The sequence below is a fragment of the Paramormyrops kingsleyae genome, chromosome 9 (assembly GCF_048594095.1).
Source record: "Paramormyrops kingsleyae isolate MSU_618 chromosome 9, PKINGS_0.4, whole genome shotgun sequence".
Lineage (NCBI taxonomy): Eukaryota > Metazoa > Chordata > Actinopteri > Osteoglossiformes > Mormyridae > Paramormyrops > Paramormyrops kingsleyae.
In genome coordinates, this window is record NC_132805.1 from 19,001,728 (window position 1) to 19,024,030 (window position 22,303).

Sequence of the window (22,303 nt, forward strand, 5' to 3'; positions counted from 1 at the left end):
CTCTGGAACTGAAAAGGTGATCTCATAATGTGGTCAATGACAGCTCTGGTGTCCATGAAAATTTTATAGGAGATGTAGGTTGTTTATTCACTGGGACCTAGGATGCGCAGTGCAAACATGTTCCTATGGTGAACTTGTACTCTTCACTTGCCTTTTCAGTAAAACTGCTCCAGCCACTGCAGTGCGCCTTCCAGCTCCCATCTAGCTCTTTAAAACAAAAGAATTTGTGTCTTTGGTTCTATGTGAGTCCTCTAAAATTTCCCAGGAAATATTCAGAACAGCCAGTAGATTTGAAAAAAAAAATGTAAAAACGAATCTAGCAGCATTTTTTATTTCTTAGCTATCATATTTGAAGAAAAGGAAAGAATTCCTTTCCTTTGTATGTCTTTATCCACAGAGGTAATGCTGAAAAGGGCATAACATGAAAAGTATAAAATTTATATCAAGACCTTTAGATACAGCTTGAGCAAGAGGCTTTACAAATAAGGAAATGCCAGTTTTTGAACAGCATGAGGTCTATACTTGCATAGCAGAAAGCAGGACCTGAAAATGGCCATTAAAGAACAGCTGCATGGCTTTCCCAATGGTTGCATCACATTTTCTTATGTCAAAAAGATGTTCTGAGACATTTTGGTTTGTTGAACATACCTGAGTGCCAATTTTATTCTCTGGGTTTACGTATTTAGTAATCAAACTCACTTTTGAATAGTAATGGTAAAATACTTATTATATACACTCTATATTACACTGTAGTATGGCTACTCTGTATGATTCCCCACCTGATCAAACAGATGGACTCCATAATTCCACAAAGCATTACAAGAACAAGGAGGAGTTCACACTGCAGTAAATAGCTAAAAACAAGGAACTGATGTCCTGTTCTGGAAAAGCTGCAAATGTGTGGTGAGCTACTTGAAGAAGGATAACAATGAGAGAAGCTCCTTTCTCATTCCTACGAGTCTTTATCACTGAAAATTAATTCACTCCCACCCATCTCAAACTCTGAATGGCCTTTTTATCGCCTATAAAGTAAGAACTATAAAATTGTTTAATTAAAACATGAATTTTTAATCATCCTTCCAGGAGATGCATGGAGATAGAGAGGCAACTGCTGGCAACTGGGAGATACAGGGCTAGTACATGAATTCTGGCTATTTATATTTAATTGAACTAAAGGTCCCTGGTGCTTCAGTGCTGCAGGCATGCCACTGTGAAAAGGTGGGACTTGAAGGTGGGTTTAAATGGAAGAATAACAAACACGTTAGCAAGGACACAACCTGTACATATATAGAAATGTCTCCTCATAGGCATATGCAGATTGCTGCTGCTTATTAAGCTAAGCACGACATGGTTAATTGACAGTCACCGTCTCTGCAACTGGAGGAATTGTGTGGGATGTGATGTAAAATATGCTGCATGAAGAAAGCAATACAGATTTTGTGCCTTTTTCCTACTGCTGTGAAACTGGTGACATGACAGCTCTATGTCACCCAGACATATCTGTTCAGCGGAGAAAGGGCGTGAGTACACCTGTGTGTTTGTCGGTAGTGTTGTTCATACACATCATTAATTTCACGATTAAATCCCTTCTGTAAAACCTCTTAGCTTAGCAGCATCTGACCTGGGCCTCATTGCCCTTCCCACGCTTCAGAAGGCCTCAATGAGAAATGAAACACAACATTCATTCATCTCATTCACTGACATTTTTTTGTAAAAAAAAACTGCTTTGTCACACCGCCCACTCTCTCCTTCTCTTCCTCCTTCAGCTCCTCCAGCTTCTTCTTCACCTTCCCCACCCACCCATCTGTCGCTACTCCTCTCTTTCACAGAAGTTTTCTTTGTCTTTCCGGCCAGCCGTAATCACTCTTTCCCCTGCTCCCGTCTCTTGCCACCTCACTCTTCATGCTCTCACTTCCTATGTAATTTAGCACCCTCTTCTGAATCCCCTTTGACACATTCACCCTCTGAAACAGGATACTGGGCAGCCCAGATCCCCTCCTCCAATATGTGATCCATCTCCTCTGGATATAGGTGAACGGTAAGGTACAATGAGGGAAATGCAAAATGCAGTAGTGATCTGTCACAACTTATGCTGTGGAAAGGTTTAATGAAAAAATGAGTCATTTAATTTAATGTCCATATTTCAGAGGTCATTTTACTTGTATATAACTGCATAAAACTCTTTTCAGATTAATTTAATTAGTGATGGATTCTTTCACATCCTCATTGGGTTATACATTTGCTTTTTCCCCTTTTTCCACATTTTTTTTACATTTTTGCTTTTTCTTTTTTTGGTAGATGTTTTAATTCAAGGTATAGTAAATATAAATTAGGATCAGAAAGCAGGATGAGCCAGCACTTGGTGCAGCTGGTGTTAGGGGCCTTGCTCAAGGATCCAACGAGGTGCCAGACTCAGGATTTTAACCAACAGCCTCCCAATCACATATACAGTCCTAACCCGCAAAGACCCATATCATAGTGATCAAACCATCAGATGAGAAAATGTTGATAAAAAAATAACCTATCCATTTCCCAATAGCTTTTCTAGCAGGGGATCACAGTGAGCCTACAGCAGCAGCATCGGGCAACAAGGCAAGGGAACAATGTAGATGGGATACCATTTGCTAAAATCATGTAGTGGTGAAGTGAAACTAAAGCAAAAAGTTGCCATTCGAAGTTTAATAAGGCAATTAACCTCATGTGCTGTAAGGTGTATGTTACTTTAGATAAATAACTCACATAAAATGGAGTTTGGTAAACACTATCAATTGTCTTTAGATAATCAGTTAGTTATTTAGCTCCCTGGAACACACTGTGTGTGCAAGAATGCATGAGGGAGTGTGAAATAATGGGCAAGTGATTGTGCATGCTCACCCATAATCTCGGCATCGCGAGGCACGTCCCTCACGCTGGAAATGCAGTTTTCCAGGTACATGTCACCTTGGAAGCAGCCATCGGAGTTCTGTGGAATGCCTGCTTTTCCGCATTGACAGGGAGTCTGCATGATTCCACAGGGCCGGCCAGGGGTACTGAATGCCAGGCAATCTTCCAGCCACTGGCACAGCATCTGGCAGGCGGGCATACTGAGGTTGCGGTTGCCCATTACCAGATACTCTGTCTTGAATTCGGAATCCACAATGTCCCTGCCATCCTGTAGGATGACCTTGCGCATCTGCAGAAACTGTTTGGCAGACTGAAGAAAGGCGACAGGCACTGAGGTGTCACACAGCTTCACCACCTCATCAAAACTCTCCATGCCAAGGTAGGTACGTGTGCTCTCCAGAAAGGAGTCAAACTGGTAGGTGCGAAACTGGTGGGGTGCACATTTACCCCTGGGGGGCTTGGTGACCTTGATGAATATGGTGTAGCGCCGCGGGTCTGGGTTCTGCAGGGTCCAGGAGCATGAAGAAGTGGGGAAGACGGCAGACGAGGAGAAAAAGCCAAAGAAGCGACCCTGTACTAGTGTTGTACAGGTGTCCAAAGCAGGACCTGATGGTAATGCTGAGGTCAGGCTAAGGAGCAGCAGCAGGATGCTGTTCAAATGACTAAGCATATTCATGACCAGGGTTATGAAGCAAGCGAGCAGCTGAGAGGAATGTAAGCTGTTTCACTTTTTCTTGTGTACCTGGACTGCTTCCTCTGTTGATCCAGTGTTGAACTTCGTCTCAAAGTAGAAAAAATCTTTACTGAAACACACCACTAGCCATTTCTGCACGTTAAATGGCCTTGGCATTCAGTGGAATCTGTAGGACCAGAGATATCTGTAGGATCAGAACAAAAAAGCAAAAACAGTAACATGGAGGATAAAAATCAAATTTACCAATAACTATTTGAAAACACCAAATGAGAGTTTAATTCAACCTGTTTAACTGCAAATATTACAGTCCCACAAAATTTTAGTTAAAAAAATGTGCTTTTTCGAGAATATTTCATTTAATATCATTATTTAAATTACTGAAACCAAAGAGGACTTGATCTGCCCCTATGAGATGAAAACTTTATTCAACATATACAAATATATATTTTTTTACAAATAATTATTCCAAATATAAAACACTACATAAATATTATCACCTGCAGCAATTAATTATACTAACTCCTGTCACACTGATCAATAGCTTACATAGCCATTAATTATTGAGATAAAAGCAATAAGAAATTTCCATTAATTAAGCAACATTCCAAAGAAATCATCATTTTCTCTTTGCCTGTTTAAATTTGTGTTATCCTCTTAACAGAGATCAAATTGAAATGCAATTTCCTGTTTGCAGTTTGACAGCAGCAGGCCCACAAAAGCACCAGGCTTCTAATAAGAAAAATAAAAGCACAAATAAAGAACACACTCTCCCTCTCCCATCAACAACCCATACACATCTCAGAAATTTTTATCATAAACACACATGAAACCTTCTGCTGACAATGATGATCACTGGATTTCATTGCACATCCTTCTATTGAACTTACTTATCTTGATATATTATGGAGAGAGAAACTTTAAAGGAAACCAGATATTTTTGTATATCAGTCAGCTTAATCAAAACACTTTAAATTGCTATATTTTCACTCATGAGTTCGACCAGAAATAAAACAAAGCCCACCATGCTTAATACATTTCTCAATCGATCCACAATGCATAACCATGGTTCACTGCATGTGACAAAAATGGAGATGATGGAAATTTGCTGATGGGGTGGGGGGAAATCCATTGTACAGTCCAGCTTCAACTGTATTTCAATCCAAATGCAGACTAGTGTCTGCCAGTTAGTGACCACTGGGCTATGGGGAGTAACCAGTTTACCCAGAGGAAACCAGCAAAAAACAGGGAGTGCATGCAAGGTTGGCACACACACACAGCCACAATGCTACCCAATGACTTACCATGCTGTTCGCAAGGACATTCAATGACATGCAAGCTGACTGTGTGGTGGGGGGGTGTTACCATAAAAATATGCAAGCAGCAAGTATGCAAATATAAAGAATATCTCACACAGCAATGGGCAATAGTTGCTAATAGGCAATAGTTCTCTCAGAAGTGATTAATTCACTTGAGCAAAGTGGACTAAATTGTCTAGCTTAGTTTACTTGTCAAAACTGAAAATGTGACTAGCTTTAATGACAATGACAATGTCACACTATCATCACAACACAACCAGAATGTGGAGTATTCAACAATTATCTGTTGTTCCTAGTAAGACAGTGATTGTCATTTTTAAACAACTGTATCTATGTGTGTATGCATGCATGTGTTTGGGTTATTTGAAGTGAGGATGCAAGATGTATTTTCACAGCTTAGTTGGACAACTTAATAGTGCAGAGTGCACCATCCGCTATTAACATATACAGATGTTGGCATTGATGCACATTGACAAGACAGTTTATGGCACGAGAGCACAGTGTTACACTGACAAAGATGTTTATATTGTATGAAACAGTTCTTTTGTGACTTTGTTTAATGTTTTTTGCTATCTTGAATATCCTCTCCTTCTTGGTGATCATGTTTTCAAAAAATCATATCTATAATCTGTGGAAAATATTTCGAATGTCTATACAGGGAGCAACCCCGTATAACATTACAAGACTCTAATAAAGGCTCTAACAATGCTACAAACATTCTAGCTCCTTGATCCAAAGTCCAACTTCCTACTCCTCTGAAGATCTGACTAACTTTCGTTAATTTAAATATATCTTTGCCGTTAAGGAACAATGTGATAAATCTCATGTAATTAGAATGCATTTTTTTCACACCTGGACATTTCTAGAGCTGTCAAAAAGAGGCTAGATCACCATGACTCCCATTATGCAGAAATTATAAAGTCCGTACTGCATAAAAATGAAAAACCATCCATATCTCCTAAGCTGCACCACAAATTAAACTGATTGTGTAAGCACAATGCAGTAAATTTCAACATTAATTAAGCTTTATTTGACCTAATGCACAATACCAATCAACCTGGTACAATTAAGTCTTCCTGCTGGCATCTTTACAGTTCTTGCTGGTAAAAATGGGGCTGTTCAAAGTTGCCTGAGCAAAAAGGAAGAAACCATTCTGCTTCCATCCATCCATTTTCTGTACCTGCTTGATGTATGCAGGGTCCAGAGCCTATCCCGGAAGTTATGGGAGCAAGGAAGGGAATTGCCCAGGATGGGGCACCAACCCATCCACATATAATATTTTATTACCATTAATTTCTCCATTGTATTAGACATCAAGCCAACTTCTGAATAAAATTATGATTATGACAAACAATAGGGTAGGATTATTTAAACAGCTAGTTGAAATGATTGGATTTCAGGAATTTTTACTGGGCTGGGATTTCAAATTCAAGGTCAGTAATAGTCATATTGGACTTATTTTCTCTTTATTATACACTCTCTTTTGATGAGTTGCTACTATGGAATTTAAAGCAGCATATTTGATACATGAAGGATATGTAACCTAAATATTGTCTTACGCATGCTGGCACCCCATTCAATATCTAAAAACATCCTTCAGCTGTCTCTGTATTCATGATGTACCACTGCCTATTGGACATTATTGCTTTGTTATATTGCGATAGAGACTGAGAAGGACCTTAGCAGATTCATTTAGTTAATGATGTAAATATTGGCTCTGACTTTTGAATGTATTTACAGTGATTCAGGGCAGGGCTTTTCAGTAAAATAAGTATAACATAATCCTTTCCACTTCAATGGGACAACCTGTAACAAAGCAAAATAATGAGTAAGAACATCTAAGAATGATGTGACATGAAATACTACTCCAGAAAAGGGTTGGGTGATATAAAAAAAATAAATTGAATTATAGTCTTGTAAAATTTAAACAGTAAGAAAATGAGAATTTTTTAAAATGAACATTGCTTGATAACATACATCATTATATTATTGTTTTATTTAACATTGGTATTTTAACTTTTTCTACTTTCTTACTTCTTACTGTCCTGGAGCAACTGTAATCACATAATTTCCCCAGGGATTAATACAGTATTCTGAATCTGAATCTGAATCACATTACAGAAATAAACACAATTCCAACCAATCATTTGGCAGTCTTTTAAGAACAGACAACTTACAAAAGCACAGCAAGGTTGATTGAGTTAACAGAACACTGTTTAGGCAATACATATGCACTTTGTCAGAGGAAACTTCTGTGTCAGTGCTGGTGAAGAAAGCAACAGCTCAGCAGCCATATTGTGGATAAACAAGGTAAAAAAGACATAATTGGTGTGGTGTAGTACTTTGGCAATTTAAAGTCTTGTGCTGTGTATTGTAATCTCTGCCCAAACCTTGTACCAACTAAAATAGGAAATATTGTGAACTTATTTCACCACTTGAAGCATTACCATCTAGTAGAACATACAGAATGCAAGTGCTTACAATCATAGACACCTGCAATTACGGTTTCCACTTTCATTTTGAAGAAATATTGAACCCCATTCCCCACCCCTGGGTCCCATATAAGAGGTTCGCTGGAGTGGGGGGCAGGGCCGGGGCGATTGCTAAATACTAATAATGTCCTGTATTGGTTCAAAATGGAGCATGGAACACCATGTCAAACCCAAGCAGTGAGGCAGTCAGAGAAAAAAACTTAGCAACAGACTGTACTTGGCAGTTTCTGGTGTTACACCCACCACGGTTATTATCATTAACGATAATAAAAACTATAACAAATATTTTCATAAAATGAAATGATACAAAATACATACAAAGAAAGATACAAATAAAATGTACAAAAATACATTTTAAAGGTACAACTAAACAAAAACTAAGCCTGTAAATATTGCTTCCCATACTGACTGAAATAAAATAAAAACAAACGTCAAATACTTTTCATTACCATTTTTACATAGGTCTACTACTTAGATAAGGTAATAATTTGTTTATTTTTCCTTCTTGTTGGAAATAATTCAGGGAAATGTAATCCTGTATACTGCCTTTAGATAATAGCTGGAACATTTTTTGCCCATTTTGCGTACATAATGTGCTCTGTGCATGCATGGTGGATTCTGCAGAACTCTGGAGGGGCCATGGACTTATTCTTTTTGTGTGCATAACATACTACCTTGTATAGTTTTTGTCCCAATTCCCTTCCCGTTAAACAGATTCATAAAAATAAAAATGACAAAATATTGAATGTACTGCATGAAATCAAATTTTAATGAATAAATACAATAATAAACTTTTTTGTCGTAGGTTGCAGTATTAGAGTTTTTTTTCAGTTTTTATTTTAATATTCAAATTTAATTTCAAATCCAATTTACTCTTAGTTATTTCTCAGTGTGGTTCTATTCCTTTGTATTTTAAAGATACCATTTAGTTTTCATATATTGGTACAAATACTTAGTAATAACTCAGTTACTACTGAAGTACAAATCATTAATAAATATAGTCGCTAGTTGAATAGATACGTCGATTTATTAATTTATTAATGAACAAACATGAGATCAGTATTTAACTTGCATAGCTTGTTATTCATTATTTGTTCCTTCCGCAGTTCCTTAGTAGTTCCTTCAGTAGTTCATAAAGGTTTCCAGAAGTAACAGATATAATAAATATAGTAACTGCCTGGGATAAAATTTGCATCATGATTCATTAATCATGAGATCAGTGTTGTGTTGTTCATGACTTGTTCCTTAAGTAGTTACTTCAGTAGATTCGGAAAGGCTTGCAAAATTAACGAATATGGTAACAAATATAGTAACTGCTTAAAACATGTCAATCATTCATTAATGATGAATTTACATGAGATCAATATGTAACTAAAATTTTATGTATTAAAATTAATACATAAGTAATAGCATAATACGGGATTATTTGTGTTACCCATATATTTAAGTTTCTATTCAAGTAATTTTATTTCTAGGGATAGACTCAAAGTTGTATAGCTATTTTATGGGTCTTATTTTTATAGAATCCTATGGAGCCCTGGAGTGGTCATGATAGGCATGATGTACTGAATTGTGCTCACAATTTAGTTTGAAGTGCCCATGAAATGCTAAATTGAGGTCACAAAATTCCTAAAATGTGCTGAAGATTTACTTTTTTTGTGATCTCAATTTGCTATTTCGAGCTCTCAAATTAATTAAGTTGTGCTCATGTTTTGGTTGTTTGTATTATTGCTTATAAACAAAACATACATGCAAAGTGTGCAAATACTGTGGGTTGCTCAAATCTTTGTAATGATGCACAATATGTCTCCTATTCCAATCTTTCTGCTAAAGCTGGCACAAATTTTCAACCAATTCTGTGGTAGACATTAGGGATTATGGTCATTTAATTCTAAATATGCATGGTAATAACCAATAAATATATACATCTCTGAGCCCAAATCTTTATGAATAATGCATGATATGTCTCATAGGGCTGGGCAATTTGAAAGAAAATATATGCTTAACATCATTTAAAATTTAAAAATGATAGAAGAAAATGATAAATTTAGATAGAATCTTGATAATGAACATTGCTCAATAAAATTGTTATAAGAAAAAAAAGCAAGGTCGATTAGGTTAGCGTAGAACCACACAAAGAACATGCAGCCTCTCTCCACACACAGAGTTAGGGTAGAGACTTGAACCCAAGTCTAAAAGGCGTGAAACAACAGTGTTAACCAATGCGCCACCATGCCACCCAGGAAGTATGATTTCAATTTCATAACTAAATCATATGTTACTGTTTATGATTGGATTACATCCAGAAAGCATACTTGGATACAGACACTATCTCCAGAGCAAGGTGTGGGCAGAACAGGCATTCATATGGGTTTTAATAAATCATCTTTGCCACTTCTCTTTACCCGAAAAGATTATATCTTTGGTGGACTAGATGAAGGGTGATCTGGGTGGGGTTGTAAAAATACATTTCTGGGTGTGAAATGAAGCTAAGAAATGTGAAGGCATCAGACTGTAGACAACATCAGGGGATAAATTCAGTTTGTGATTCCATCTGCCAACAACAAAATTTTAGGAAATTCAACATAGCACCACGTGTCAGTCTATCTGCAAGGCTGTTACTTCAATGTATGAACTCACTGTTGCCATCACAGGTTACATACACACTAGATCACAGTAACACACAACAGGAAACTGAAGAAAACATGCACAACAGAGGAAGAACATGCCAAATTGCACACAAATAAAATGGAGGTAGGGCTCAAACTCCCCAGCAATGTAGGTGTGATGCGGTAGGGCTGCCCACAAAGCTGCAATGTCACCTTTGGTATGCGAGCCCTTGTTAATCAGAGACTCCATCCTTGACGTGGACCAATTAGGCAAATTACTATTTCCTCCTTAATCTGATCTTTAATTTTCACTCCTAATTTATGAATCTTGTATTTAAAAACTAAAGATTATTTCATCTCTCCATTCAAGATTCAAAGCCTTTATTGTCATATGTACAGTAGAAAAGTGCATTTCTTTGTGTAATGAAATACTTACTTTGCTGTCCACACAAAAATGCCGAGGTACAATGAAATAGAAAAAAATTGAAAAATAAATACTTTTAAGTGTAATGTGTAAAAGAGCTTAATGTGCAAAAAATTAAGGTATGAGGTAGTATGGTCTGGTATGGTAGTATGATGTCCGTTATTCATACTCCTGTCAGCTGTTAAGGAGTTTGATGGCAGTGGGGAAGAAGGAGTTGTTAAGTCGGGAGGTTCTAGATTTCACACTTCTGTACCTCCATCCTGAGGGCAGAAGTGTGAACAGTCCGTGTTGGGGGTGTGTGGGGTCTTTGAGGATGGAGGCAGCTCTCCTCTGGACTATGTGGTGGTATCTCCATCTCCAAATCACAAAGTCTAAACCAGGGCTGCCCAACCCAGCTCCTAAAGATCTACCACGCTGCAGAGCTTAGGTGCAGCCATAATTTAACACACGTGAGAGAGGTAATCAGGCCCTTCAGTAGCATCTCAGAATCAGAGCGGCTATGTTGAAGCTACTGTAAGCTTTAATACTGAGATGCTACTGAAAGGCTTGATAATCGGGTGTGTTAAATTATGGCTGTACCTAAGTTCTGCAGGGTGGTACATCTCTATGAGCAAGGTTGGACTACCCTGGTCTATACTCTCCAAGAAAGCAGTGGACCCAAAGTAGGAGAATACTCAGGACAACATATCAGCCTATCTCGGGGTATACATGCAATGGGCAATTTAGAGGCATTAGTTTGCACACCCTAACAGGCTTTTGGATTTTATGAGGAAATCTGTTGTCCTCAAACAGGTACACAGGTCCACATGGCAGGGGCATGATTCACTATGCCACACTTGCAACTATATATTTTTAATTGTAATCTATAATATATTTTAACGTACACTCCTATGGAGGTTGCTCCATAAATTGCCGACATTGTAGAATATGAAAATCCCAGGCTGCTTATGAGATGCCGGGACACCAGATCCAGCACCAACAATCCCAACATAATCAGTAAGATCACATGTGGTGCCCATTGCAAAATCAAACATTTTGTGAACCTCCTGACCCTGTCTGCATGCAAGTTGCTACCACATGATTCTTTGTTTATAGGAACAGGCTGTTCTTTAGCTCATTTTGGAATGTTGCCATACACGTCTTCAACTAGTGGGATGTTGAAGCATGCTTGAAACAGAAAAGACTCAAGTTCTTTGAAGGATAGGAGGTTCTATATATATAAAAAAGACATTTTCATTGAGCAAATGCCTCATATTGTGAAATATGGTGGAATAATGAAATTGCTTTATACCTAACTGATATGACAAGGCCAATACTTCTAGTAAACAGTACAAAGGCAAGCATAAACCCAGAGGCACACCTAGAAGTAGAATAGATAAGGATGCACTCAGTCATGGGGGCATGCAGTGGAAGGATGCAGGAAGAGGCACAGCAGGGATTTGTGTAGAATGCAAAGTGGGAGTGGTGAGTCATATAGTCATATGGAAATAACAGCCTTTCACAAATAATGCTCACAGCCCTTTCCCTAGGCCCCTGTTAGTGGACAATATCTCTAGATATATTGTTTATTGTGTACAATATGCACTTTTTTATTGTAGTTATTGTTGTCCCTTTTTGAATGATTGGTTCATTATCTTCCCATCTATCTCACATACCACTAACACCTCAAAAAGCAAAAAAAATTTTTTTTTATTAAAAATCCATACTTTCATCATATTTGTCTGGAGAATTACTTGCAAGGTTATAGCATTACTGTATAGCTTAGATGTGTCCAAAAACATTAAAGTAAAGCAAGCTTTTTAATGCAATTTTCTGTACATTTGTGAATGGTCCATTGTTCATGATACAGCTTGTTTCAATAGCGGGTTGCTGTTAGAGAAGGACTCCTGTCTTTCTTTTAGTAAGTTAATCTCCCACTAAAACATGGTGCACTTATCACTTACAATTAGGTTTAAATGTTGCATATAATGAGCCTTTTCTTCCTGCACTGGTTCTATATAAAGGTCCTTGTCAGCATTCCGACTGCATAGAGATTATCAATTTCACGGTCAGGGGATGTGCGACTTTAATATTTCTCCGCAGATTGGAGTTGAGCATTATTATGCTAAACTGGATGAAGAGAAGATGGAGGATAAGACGGAGAGAGATGACCCCACAAATCAGCCGCTGATATTCCCTGCACATGTTCTTCATAATATTCTAATGAGGAAGTATTTGATATAAATAAAGACTAAGCCATCTGTCAAAAGATGGAGTCACAATAATGATAATAAATTGCTACACCCCAGAAATAAACTTCCAGCCTCTAACATAGTGTATGTTATCCAAGTGCCCACTGCTGATCCAGTCCCATCATAGCAAAATGCAAATGGTTAAAAACAGTAAGCAACACCTGTGGTTGTTGAATGGGAGGAGGTCTAAAATTCTAGTAGACAACAATGAAAAAGTAAATACTAGAGAGAAGCTGGAGTTTATAAGTGGATGGCTTATGAGTGCCAGTGGAAAGTAAGTCACGAAAAAGGCAAACTGTCACAGGCGCGCACACACAAATCTAAACAATGACAGAACTTCTCAACCAAAACAGAGCCCTGCTGTGAGACTTCCCTTGTCTCTCAGAGTATGTATGTCCACCCGAAGCACTCACAGCTGGATACATTTATTGTGCTAAGCTTAGTAGACACTATGAATACATTGTTGTTCTCTGTGCTACACTTGCCTTTTCCAAACCAGACTTCAAATTGCAGTATTCTCAGATAAAGCACTTAGACACTGTGGAGTCAGAATCTATTCACTGCCTTAGTCAAAGTGAAAACAATATATTAAAAGAAAATGCTTTCTAAAGCATAGGCAAATCTGCAATTAACAGTTTCACTAGCTGCCCAGTTTTTTTAGTCTCAGAAAGAGGCTGACAGTGGTCCTGCTATGGGACCTCTAATCTAACACAACACAGTGCGGGCTGTGCTCTTCTTCAGTGGCACCCACAGAGCAGGGCTGCACGTGAACAATAATGATCTTTTCATCCAGGACTGGAATGGAAGTTTCTGGCTGACACACAGGAGACCAGAAAGGATGTAAGAAGGCTGAAAACCCATCTGAGAGCTGGAGTCTTGGCCACAGAAAACACAAATTCAAATGAGCTTTCTCCCAGAAGGACAGTACCTCCTGCAATTGAAGGAATCCATTGAGGTTCTCAATATTCGTTACTATACAGCAGAAACAGCTGCTGTCAGTTTTCCTTGATGCTAGTCAATGGATGACAACTGGCCCAGAGTTCTCATTGTTTTTCATCCATTCTAAAGCTTCAGTTTTTTCTGTATTGTATAAGAAGTGGCTGATCACTTTAGTCATAGTACCAGTCACTGTTTGTTTTAAGATAACAGTGAGTGGCTATTTTAAATTCTGCCTTCCACCAACAGTGTTGTGTAGTAATGGAGTATATGAAATTATGGATTACATAGACTGATTACAAAAAATTGAGTAAATTACAATTAGTTATACAGTAATTGTGTACAGATCATAATAATGTGAACTGTTTGGATGGTATGGAGGAGGGAAGGGTATATAATGCACAATATCTTAAGATGCTTGTGAGAGAGGAATGCTGGATGGAGATGTCTGCATTTAACCACTGGATGTACAGGCATCATTTTATGTTCAAGGAAGCCCAAAGGAAAAATATAATGACATAACGATGCAACACAATCTTTGTTTTTTGAAAGTCAAAGTGTATTCTACATTTAAAAAACATTTGAAGGTATATTTTCCATGACATGGGGGTGATAGCTAGATATCCAAGTTTGGTCAGTTGCATCTAACAGTCTACTGGCTAGATGGACAGTTCATTAGAAGTTGCCCATATCACTAATGGGCCACATTTTAACTAGCTTTTGTTTAATTTGTTCCAGTATGACTATAAAGTCACTAACCTTTAGGTCTAGGTAATAAATTTATTACAGATACCTTATATAGACACAGTCAAAATGAGCCATATGACATTCTGCAAGAGAAAAAGTTTTGGTGGACAGTGGTGGGTGTATTACGTCAGAAAAGAGACAGTAGTAAATTAATTTGTTTAATTTTAGTCAATATCTATAATTATCACAATGATGTTGTATAGTTATTGTTTCATTCCTTAAATGCTCCAGTTTTTATTAAAATTCCCTTAGGATTCCCCTTAAACAGATTCATAACATAAAAAGACAACAAATTGAATGAAATGCAAAATGAAATATAATTTAAAAAACAATAAACCATACAAAAACACACTTGTTCCAGGGGACCTGATTAATAGTAGAGTTGCCATCCATCCCATATTGAAAAATGAATTGCTGTGTACTGTTATGAACCAATATGTGATTTTTCCTGTTTTTCTTCAGACTGAAAGTGGAAGCCCTAAATGATTGCATGTTCTATTGAAGGGCAGTGCCTTAGAAGGTGAAATAATTTTGTTCTGGTTGCAGCATTAGTTTGCACAAGTTTTTTACACAGTACACAGTAAAATTCTGTGATGCTTAGGACTTCAAACCTCTTACCCTGCCCTACCCCCTGGTCGACCCATCTGCCATATGGCTGCTAGTTTCCAAACTTAAAAAATGTTAATAAAAAACACTGTAAAGTACAAAATTTAGACTTAATTATATTAATACACAAGTTTACAACCATTAAAAAAAGCAGTATCTGGTCATAAAGTCACTTAAATAAAACAATAAAATTGGTTTGCATTTCAATATGGCCATTAGGGGAACTATGCACTTTCTGTTTGTTTACATAAATAACATAACACTCATTGCACAAATTATGCTGATCTTGGCATTACTATCTTGGTAAGGGTCCAAAGATCGAAATCCGTCATGGGCCTTTAGTCTAAAGAAAGCTAAAATACCCAAAAATTGTAAAAACTACCCTTGTAAATATGGTGTTCGTGACATCATCAGTTTTGACCCCTAGATTTCAGTATATAAATTGCATCTACACACCATTCACAGAACTTATTATGTAGCTCTCTGACTACTTAACGAAATGAGCCTGCATATGGGCCTATCTGTTTGGTTTTTCACTGAATGGCAAGGCTTTCCAGCCACCTCGTGACACAGGAACAACTGACCGTCCATTTTGATGAACCTCTCCACCAACCAATAATGTGCAACACCTCGAAACAGGAAGAAACAAATATCCCAGAAAAAGATGAGTTCAAAGACACATCACAAGCCCTGCCTTCTTTTATATCTATACTTCACAAGAGCTTCATGGCACTGGTCACTCTCGAGGCCTGGATAGATGACTCAGCAGGAGGGGGTGCGAAGAATGACTTTTAAAACTTAGGATAAAAAGTGAGGAATGGAATTAAGCACTGAATATTCTTCCCAATATTCAAAGCTTTAAAATAATGTGTTTGACTGGGGAGAAATAGCCCCCCCCCCAACCCCCAAAAATCTCAAAAATGCTTATAATGCCAAGGGAAACCCACGTCAATATGTTTGTAGGTGTGAGTTTGTGTACAATTTCAGTTTGTTTATCTGTGTAAGTAAATGTTCTAGAAATTGGTTTGTATTTGGTTAGCATCTCATGACTGTCAGGATTTAAACTATACAATGTTTTGACATGTTTTTATAAGTTTTAAGTGTTTTGTTTTTGGGAAGGTTGGATCATTTCGTGCTATTGTCAAATAGGGGGCTCGGGCTAAAAGGCTACATTGCCACACCAATGCCACACCACCGAGGTGTTTTGACCCTATTTATCCACAGTATCTCCTTTTTTAAAATTATAGTTGCTGAGATGTTGCCTTCTTCATCGACACCCGAAGTTTCCTCTGAGGGACGGTCATCTCCTCCATGACATTACCAAAACAGTGGCATGAGGAGTGCACCTTTAACTCAGCCAGCTTTACTGTGGGTTCTTTTATGTGAGTTGTCTGATCTTGAAAGACTACCATATGACTTTATGGAATTACATTTGTTTCTGTGATGTCATATGTACTATCAAGCAATGCTCCTTATTGACAGTGTATGGAAGTTTCTCATTTTCCTATCTTTTTAATTTTTTTGTGATCGCATGTCAATGTCAATATATAATTTATATTGCTCAGCTCTGCTGTGAAACCAATAACACCAATGGGTTGTATTAGTTTACATGCGTATTATGTCACGATTTGTGCGTAGCGGCCATTTTACCAGGGAATGTCAGAGATGTCCGTCGCAAAGATGCATAAAGTTCTGTATTTCTTTTCAATGTTAAAGAAAGTTTCATATAAAATAAATGTATAGCGAGTGCTCAGGACTATGAAAAGCTGTATTTTGTTCAAGCAAATGGGACTGAGGCATTTCTTTGTATCATTTGAAGGAAGCAATCTACCACACAGTTAACCATAAAGTGTAAATGCAGGCGCAATGAGGCACCGTAACGCTTTCTTAAATGATCATAATGCATGAATTCCCAGCTTTGTCTTACAGTAGGGTGCCGAACATAAAGTCAAAGAAATTGTTATTTAGATATACACTCAGAAAATACAAACAGGACCCGTGACTGCAACGCAGATAATATGCAATGTCAAGTTCTCCAGTCGGTTCTCCCTTTTACACAAGCTCAGTGGCTATAAAACTCCCACGTTTAGATGATAGAAATTAACTTTGTCCTTAGGAACAAAACTAGCTAGCCTGATTTATCGCTAATGAAGGTTTCCATATATGACAAACCACAAGATGCCACTGCCTGAGCATGTCTGTTGAAATTAACTTAATTTAGAATGTCACTAACCTTAGGAGGCTAGCGAGTTAATTTACAAGTTCTAGAGCACAGTACTGCTGTTTGCTAATCGTCCTATACTGACATTCAGTCAGCAATATATGCCTATTTTACTGCTAATAGGCAATTTGATCACAGATCACCAAAGCAGCTTCTTTCCTTGGAATAATGCAAAGGATGGTGATAGGCTGTATTTTAAAGTCTGTAAGCCTAGCGATGAACGTGTCAGGGTCAGCCCCTGCTGTGGTCCTTCTGTGTCCCTTCCCCGTTTGACCAGCAGGTGTTGCTGGTCATCCCGTTCTCATGTTAGTCTTTGTTCTCCCTTGTTGCCTGTCTGGTCTTGTGGCTCAATGTGTTGAGCATGTGGTTGTCTGTGTACCCTTCTGTCCTGAGTACCCTTCTGTCCTATGTTTGAATCCCACCTCCTGTTTTTGTATTTTGCTCCCTAGTGTTTCATTTGAGTTTCTTGTGTGATTTTGTATTTGGTTATTGGTTTTGTTCCTGGTGCCCCTGCTTGTGTGTCTACCTGTCTGTTATTCCCTAGTGTAGATGCTGTTTCCTTCTTTGTCAGTCTTAGTTTTCCCATCCCAGTTCCCTGAGTTAATTAGTTCCACCTGTTTCCTGTTCTTGTGCCTGCCCTTGTGTGTTTTCCTGATTGCTCGTTGTCCTGCACCTTCCCCAATTGGTTAATTGCTTGTCTCACTCCTGCTGCCTCGTTACTCTGTTCAGTGTTCCTATTTAAGTTCCTGCCTGTGTTTAGTTCACTAGTGGTTCATTGTGTTCTGTCTAAGATTGTCTATGAAGTCTTCTGGTGTGTTGTTGTTTTTTGTTAAATTAAATAAACCCCTTTCTGTACCTGGAGCCGCAAGTGGGTCGTCCGCCCTTTTCTGAGCCTGCGCCATGCCTCGTTTCCGTTCCCGAGCTGCCCGGATCCATGACAGAACGTTCTTAAAATGGCATTTTATTAAGTATTTTAAATACACAGAATACAATTTCTCAATCTATTTTGTTTCAAATTAGCCTACATCTGATTTTTTCCGTCCAGCAAAATACAAATTACAAAATGTTCAAAAGGAAATGAATACGCATTTTTAATGCATTTAACTGAAATGCTGCCCATTCTCAGAACATAGAATGTGCCACTTCTTGACAGTATCGTTGTTCAAGTTCTTTCTATCGATGGACCTTCACCAAGTTTTCTGTAGCCTTCCAGCAGCTCTTCGGTCTCTTTGCCTTGATTTGTACGATCCGAAGGTATACAGAAGAAACTTAGATTCGGGGTTTTCTTGCTGCTGTAGTCACTCGCACCCTGGTAAAATGGCCACCGCCTCGTTTTCATTTATGCGTACCTTGGACAATGACATCAGCTTAATACGACCCATTAGTTCTGGTCAATGTATAGAAGTAATCCAATTTATAATCAGATTACATTACACATTTCAAGTAATTCAAAGGATTAATTGATTACATTTTCACTCCACACTGCTGTCTCTTTTCTGACGTAATACACCCACCACTGTCCACCAAAACTTTTTCTCTTGCAGAATGTCATATGGCTCATTTTGACTGTGTCTATATAAGGTATCTGTAATAAATTTATTACCTAGACCTAAAGGTTAGTGACTTTATAGTCATACTGGAATAAAATGAATAAAATCATTAAATCATTATGGGAGAGACACTGAACTATTTGGGACTGCATACTACAAATATAGCTGCTCATAGAGCAGCCCCTACTGCAAGCACATGCTTTGTCTCTTTAAAGCAATGTCCTGGCAAAGTTGCTGTGATGTTGGAGCAAGCTGGCAATGCTGCAGGTGCACTTGTCAGTTAGTCGAGCCTAGACCTCACAGATGGCAGCTGAAGCAGATCATTCCCACCTGCTGGGTTGGGTAAGATGAATGTTTTTCCTCATAAGAGAGACACCAGGGTGGACCAGGGAAAGAGCCCGATTTGTTCCGGAAGATTCCAGGTTCTCATTATTGTCTCCAGTGCAGCATTTGCTGTGGAGCATTCTGTGAGGCAGCTGCAGTAGGACAAAGTCCTCGTTCTCACAAATGATAGTAGGTGTCACTGGCCATTAAAGAACCTCTACTGGGATTCAGGCAAAGGAGGCACAGAATGAGCTCCTGTTGTATATTGTAATAATGAGGTTGCTGCATAAAATCACAAACTTAGGAAATTGTGAAAAGTACTGTGATATGTTAAGCAGAGTGTATCGTGCATGTTGGTGAATGGATAGAGAGGTATCCATCGATGTGTATTTTCTCTTTGAACATAGTCTGTGTGCTTCTTTTAAATAGTTAAAGCTGCAGTATTAATATGAGTGTATTTTTGTGCCCGTGTATTTTGAAGTTATGTATTGCATACATTCATCCATCTTATAACAGCATTTACAGGTTTTATCTTGTGTTATTCCAAAATCCAAACTAGTGAAGCTGGCTATCTGTAGGAATAACTCTCTGCTCACTGTCACAGCCCATCCTACTTATTCCCCGAGGCTTGAAAACTTTCAATATATGTTTTGCAATCTATTGCATCTATGTAATGTCCCAGTGCTAACTTGCACTAGTCATTCATTGTAAGCTTAGCCTAACTACACTCATATCTACTTTGTACAAAAGTGGCTGCTAAATAAATATTTGTAATGTATATGTAATTAAGAAAATGAATGTTTTCAAAAGTGAAAGAAGGTATATTTGGGCACATTGTTATGTGTCAAATAGAAAGCCACAATGGGCTATGTAAAGCCAAAATCCTCAGCAAGAGATTGCAATCAGTTAAAGAATGAGATTTATCTGATTCTCTAATCTAGTGTAACATGGCCAAGATCCATTGTAAAAGCAATGCAAGGGTGAAATCACTGTTGACCTGCTGTTACAAATGCACTCTCTCATCTCCTTAGGCAACAATCAGTTTAGGAAGCTTACTAGGTGAGGGCAGAGGATCAGGGAATGGCACAACAGGATCGGCGTGCCAGATCAGTGATGGGCAATTGATGACAAGCTGGTAGCTGCTGCACCACATCCATCAAGTTGTCCTCCAGAGAAAAGACAGGAGAGAAGCAAACAGGACAAAAGAAATGGCAAAAGGGTAGAAGAAAGAAAAGGAGCAATAAGAAAAATACATGGAGATAAGACCCAGATAAGAAGAAAAAGGGGAGAAAAAATCAGAATGCTCTAAGTCAAGACTGGGAATTTGCAAAAAGCATCATAAGAAAAAGAGCAGGCATTAGGGCAGCTGAGGCATGCAGATGGCAATTAAATTGTTTGTTTGCTTTTCCACTTTTATTTAATAAGTAACTTTGCAGAAGGCATCTGTTAAATTACATGCATGAGGGCACAAGGGAGTAAATACAGTGCCAGCATAAACCTTTGGCCCCTCCAGGCAATAAATATTGATGGAGTATGGCATGTAAACCTGGTTGGGGAAGGCGGGACAACCAACATTGCCATGGATGGAACTGGCTAGCAAGAAACAGGAGTCTGACTGACTAAGGTAATACATCAGCAGAGATATTTTCACTTTCCTGGACCACAATGTATCAGTTTTAATCCCTGACCACCCCCAGAGTATTCTGATACTTTAGCGGTTGTCCCGTCAGAATTACCATTATTATGAAACCTCCTAGAGAAATGACAGACCTTGCAATATTCACAATATCACCTCTCAACATATTTATTTCTGAAGACCTCGCTCCTAAAAACAATCAAATGTGCATAGTAAACAAAAATATCTGGCTGCAGTCTTGCGCCTGAAGTAGAGCAGTTGTTTTTTTCTGAGCTTAATGGGATGTTAGATGGGAGGACTAGTTGTCACATGACTTTACCTCAACAGCGCTTTCAAAAAGTTGATGAAAAGCTGCAGAGGGAGTCGTTATGGAAACAGATGTTTTCTCTCTCTGCTGCTTAATAGACAAAAAGTTTTAACAAAGATAGATTGCTTGCAGTTGAACTTCCCATATTTTCCGGGGACTCTACCGGAACACTTCATATAATGATTAAAGTTATTTATATGAAATTTTGATAAACACTTGATATGTATGTGTGAAAATACTGTTCAATCAATCGAAATGAAGCACCAAATGAAAAATACTGCTGGGCATTGATGTTGTCATGGTAAAGAAATAATTAATTAATAGTTTCTGTTTTTCTTTCCTTTAAGCTAATGATATTCATGGAGCACATTTGTCTACAAATTTCAGGGCAGTGAGTGGCTCTGCAGGTTAGGACTCTGTGCTTGTGATCACAAGGTTGATCGTTCAGTCCTGTGGTTGGCTAAGTGGGCCTTTTTACTTTTGTTCCTAAGGACAAAATTTAATTCTATCAGCTACACATATACATTTTTATAGCCACTGAGCCTGTGTAAATGGGAGAACTGACTAGTGAACTTGACGTTGCATATTATAGTCATATGCATCATAGCCGCTGGTTCCATTTTTTTTTTGAGCATATATTTAAAAAAGAGTTTCTCTTTTGAGTTTGTGCATGTTCAGCACACTACTGTAAGACAAAGTGGGAAATTCACACATTATGATAATTAATTTAAGAAAGCCTTGGAATACCTCCTTGCATGTGTACACGGACACAACGGCACTCCTGTCAGCCACCACCACTAATTCTGTGGGAAAAACAAATTGGTTCTTGTCAATTTTCTTTTGACACCCAAAGTATCCTTTTAGGCAGAACAAGAACTATATCTAATGATTTAGTGAAAGACATGTCATGGCAATCAAAAAATAAATAATTCCAAGAGACTTATTTCTCAAAAATTGGCTGAAAACTCTTCTTCTATTATTATGCATTTGTGGAGTTCTGCCTGTGCTGCGCAGGTATTTTGTTTCCCGTTCAGTCCAGAGACATGCAATTAGTTCAGCTGGCATCATTAAATTCACTGTAGTGTGTGTGTCATGTAACATGCATCATTTAGGGGGATAAGAAAGACAAAAAAAATGCAGTGACAGCCAAGGACATGCCCGCCATGTTGCAGTCACAGCCAAGGACAGTCCCAAAGTGATGCAGTGACAACCTAGGACAGGCCCACGGTGTTGGAGTGAGAGCCAAGTACAGGCCCACAGTATTGCAGTGAAAGTCAAGGACAGGCCCACCATGTTGTACTCAGAGCCAAGGACAGGTCCACCATGT

The 22,303-nt window shown here is 38.2% G+C and overlaps 1 protein-coding gene across 2 annotated transcripts in view; it reads right to left on the reverse strand.

Annotated features, from left to right (window-relative positions):
• Window positions 1-22,303, reverse strand: part of adgrb1a (adhesion G protein-coupled receptor B1a) — a 144,074-nt gene that overhangs the window by 112,802 nt on the left and 8,969 nt on the right. For both annotated transcript variants that reach the window (XM_072716497.1, XM_072716496.1), the window contains exon 2: window positions 2,875-3,761. In XM_072716497.1, the coding sequence (XP_072572598.1) occupies window positions 2,875-3,559 (685 nt within the window). In that variant the 5' untranslated portion in view covers window positions 3,560-3,761. The remainder of the gene's footprint in view (window positions 1-2,874; window positions 3,762-22,303) is intronic.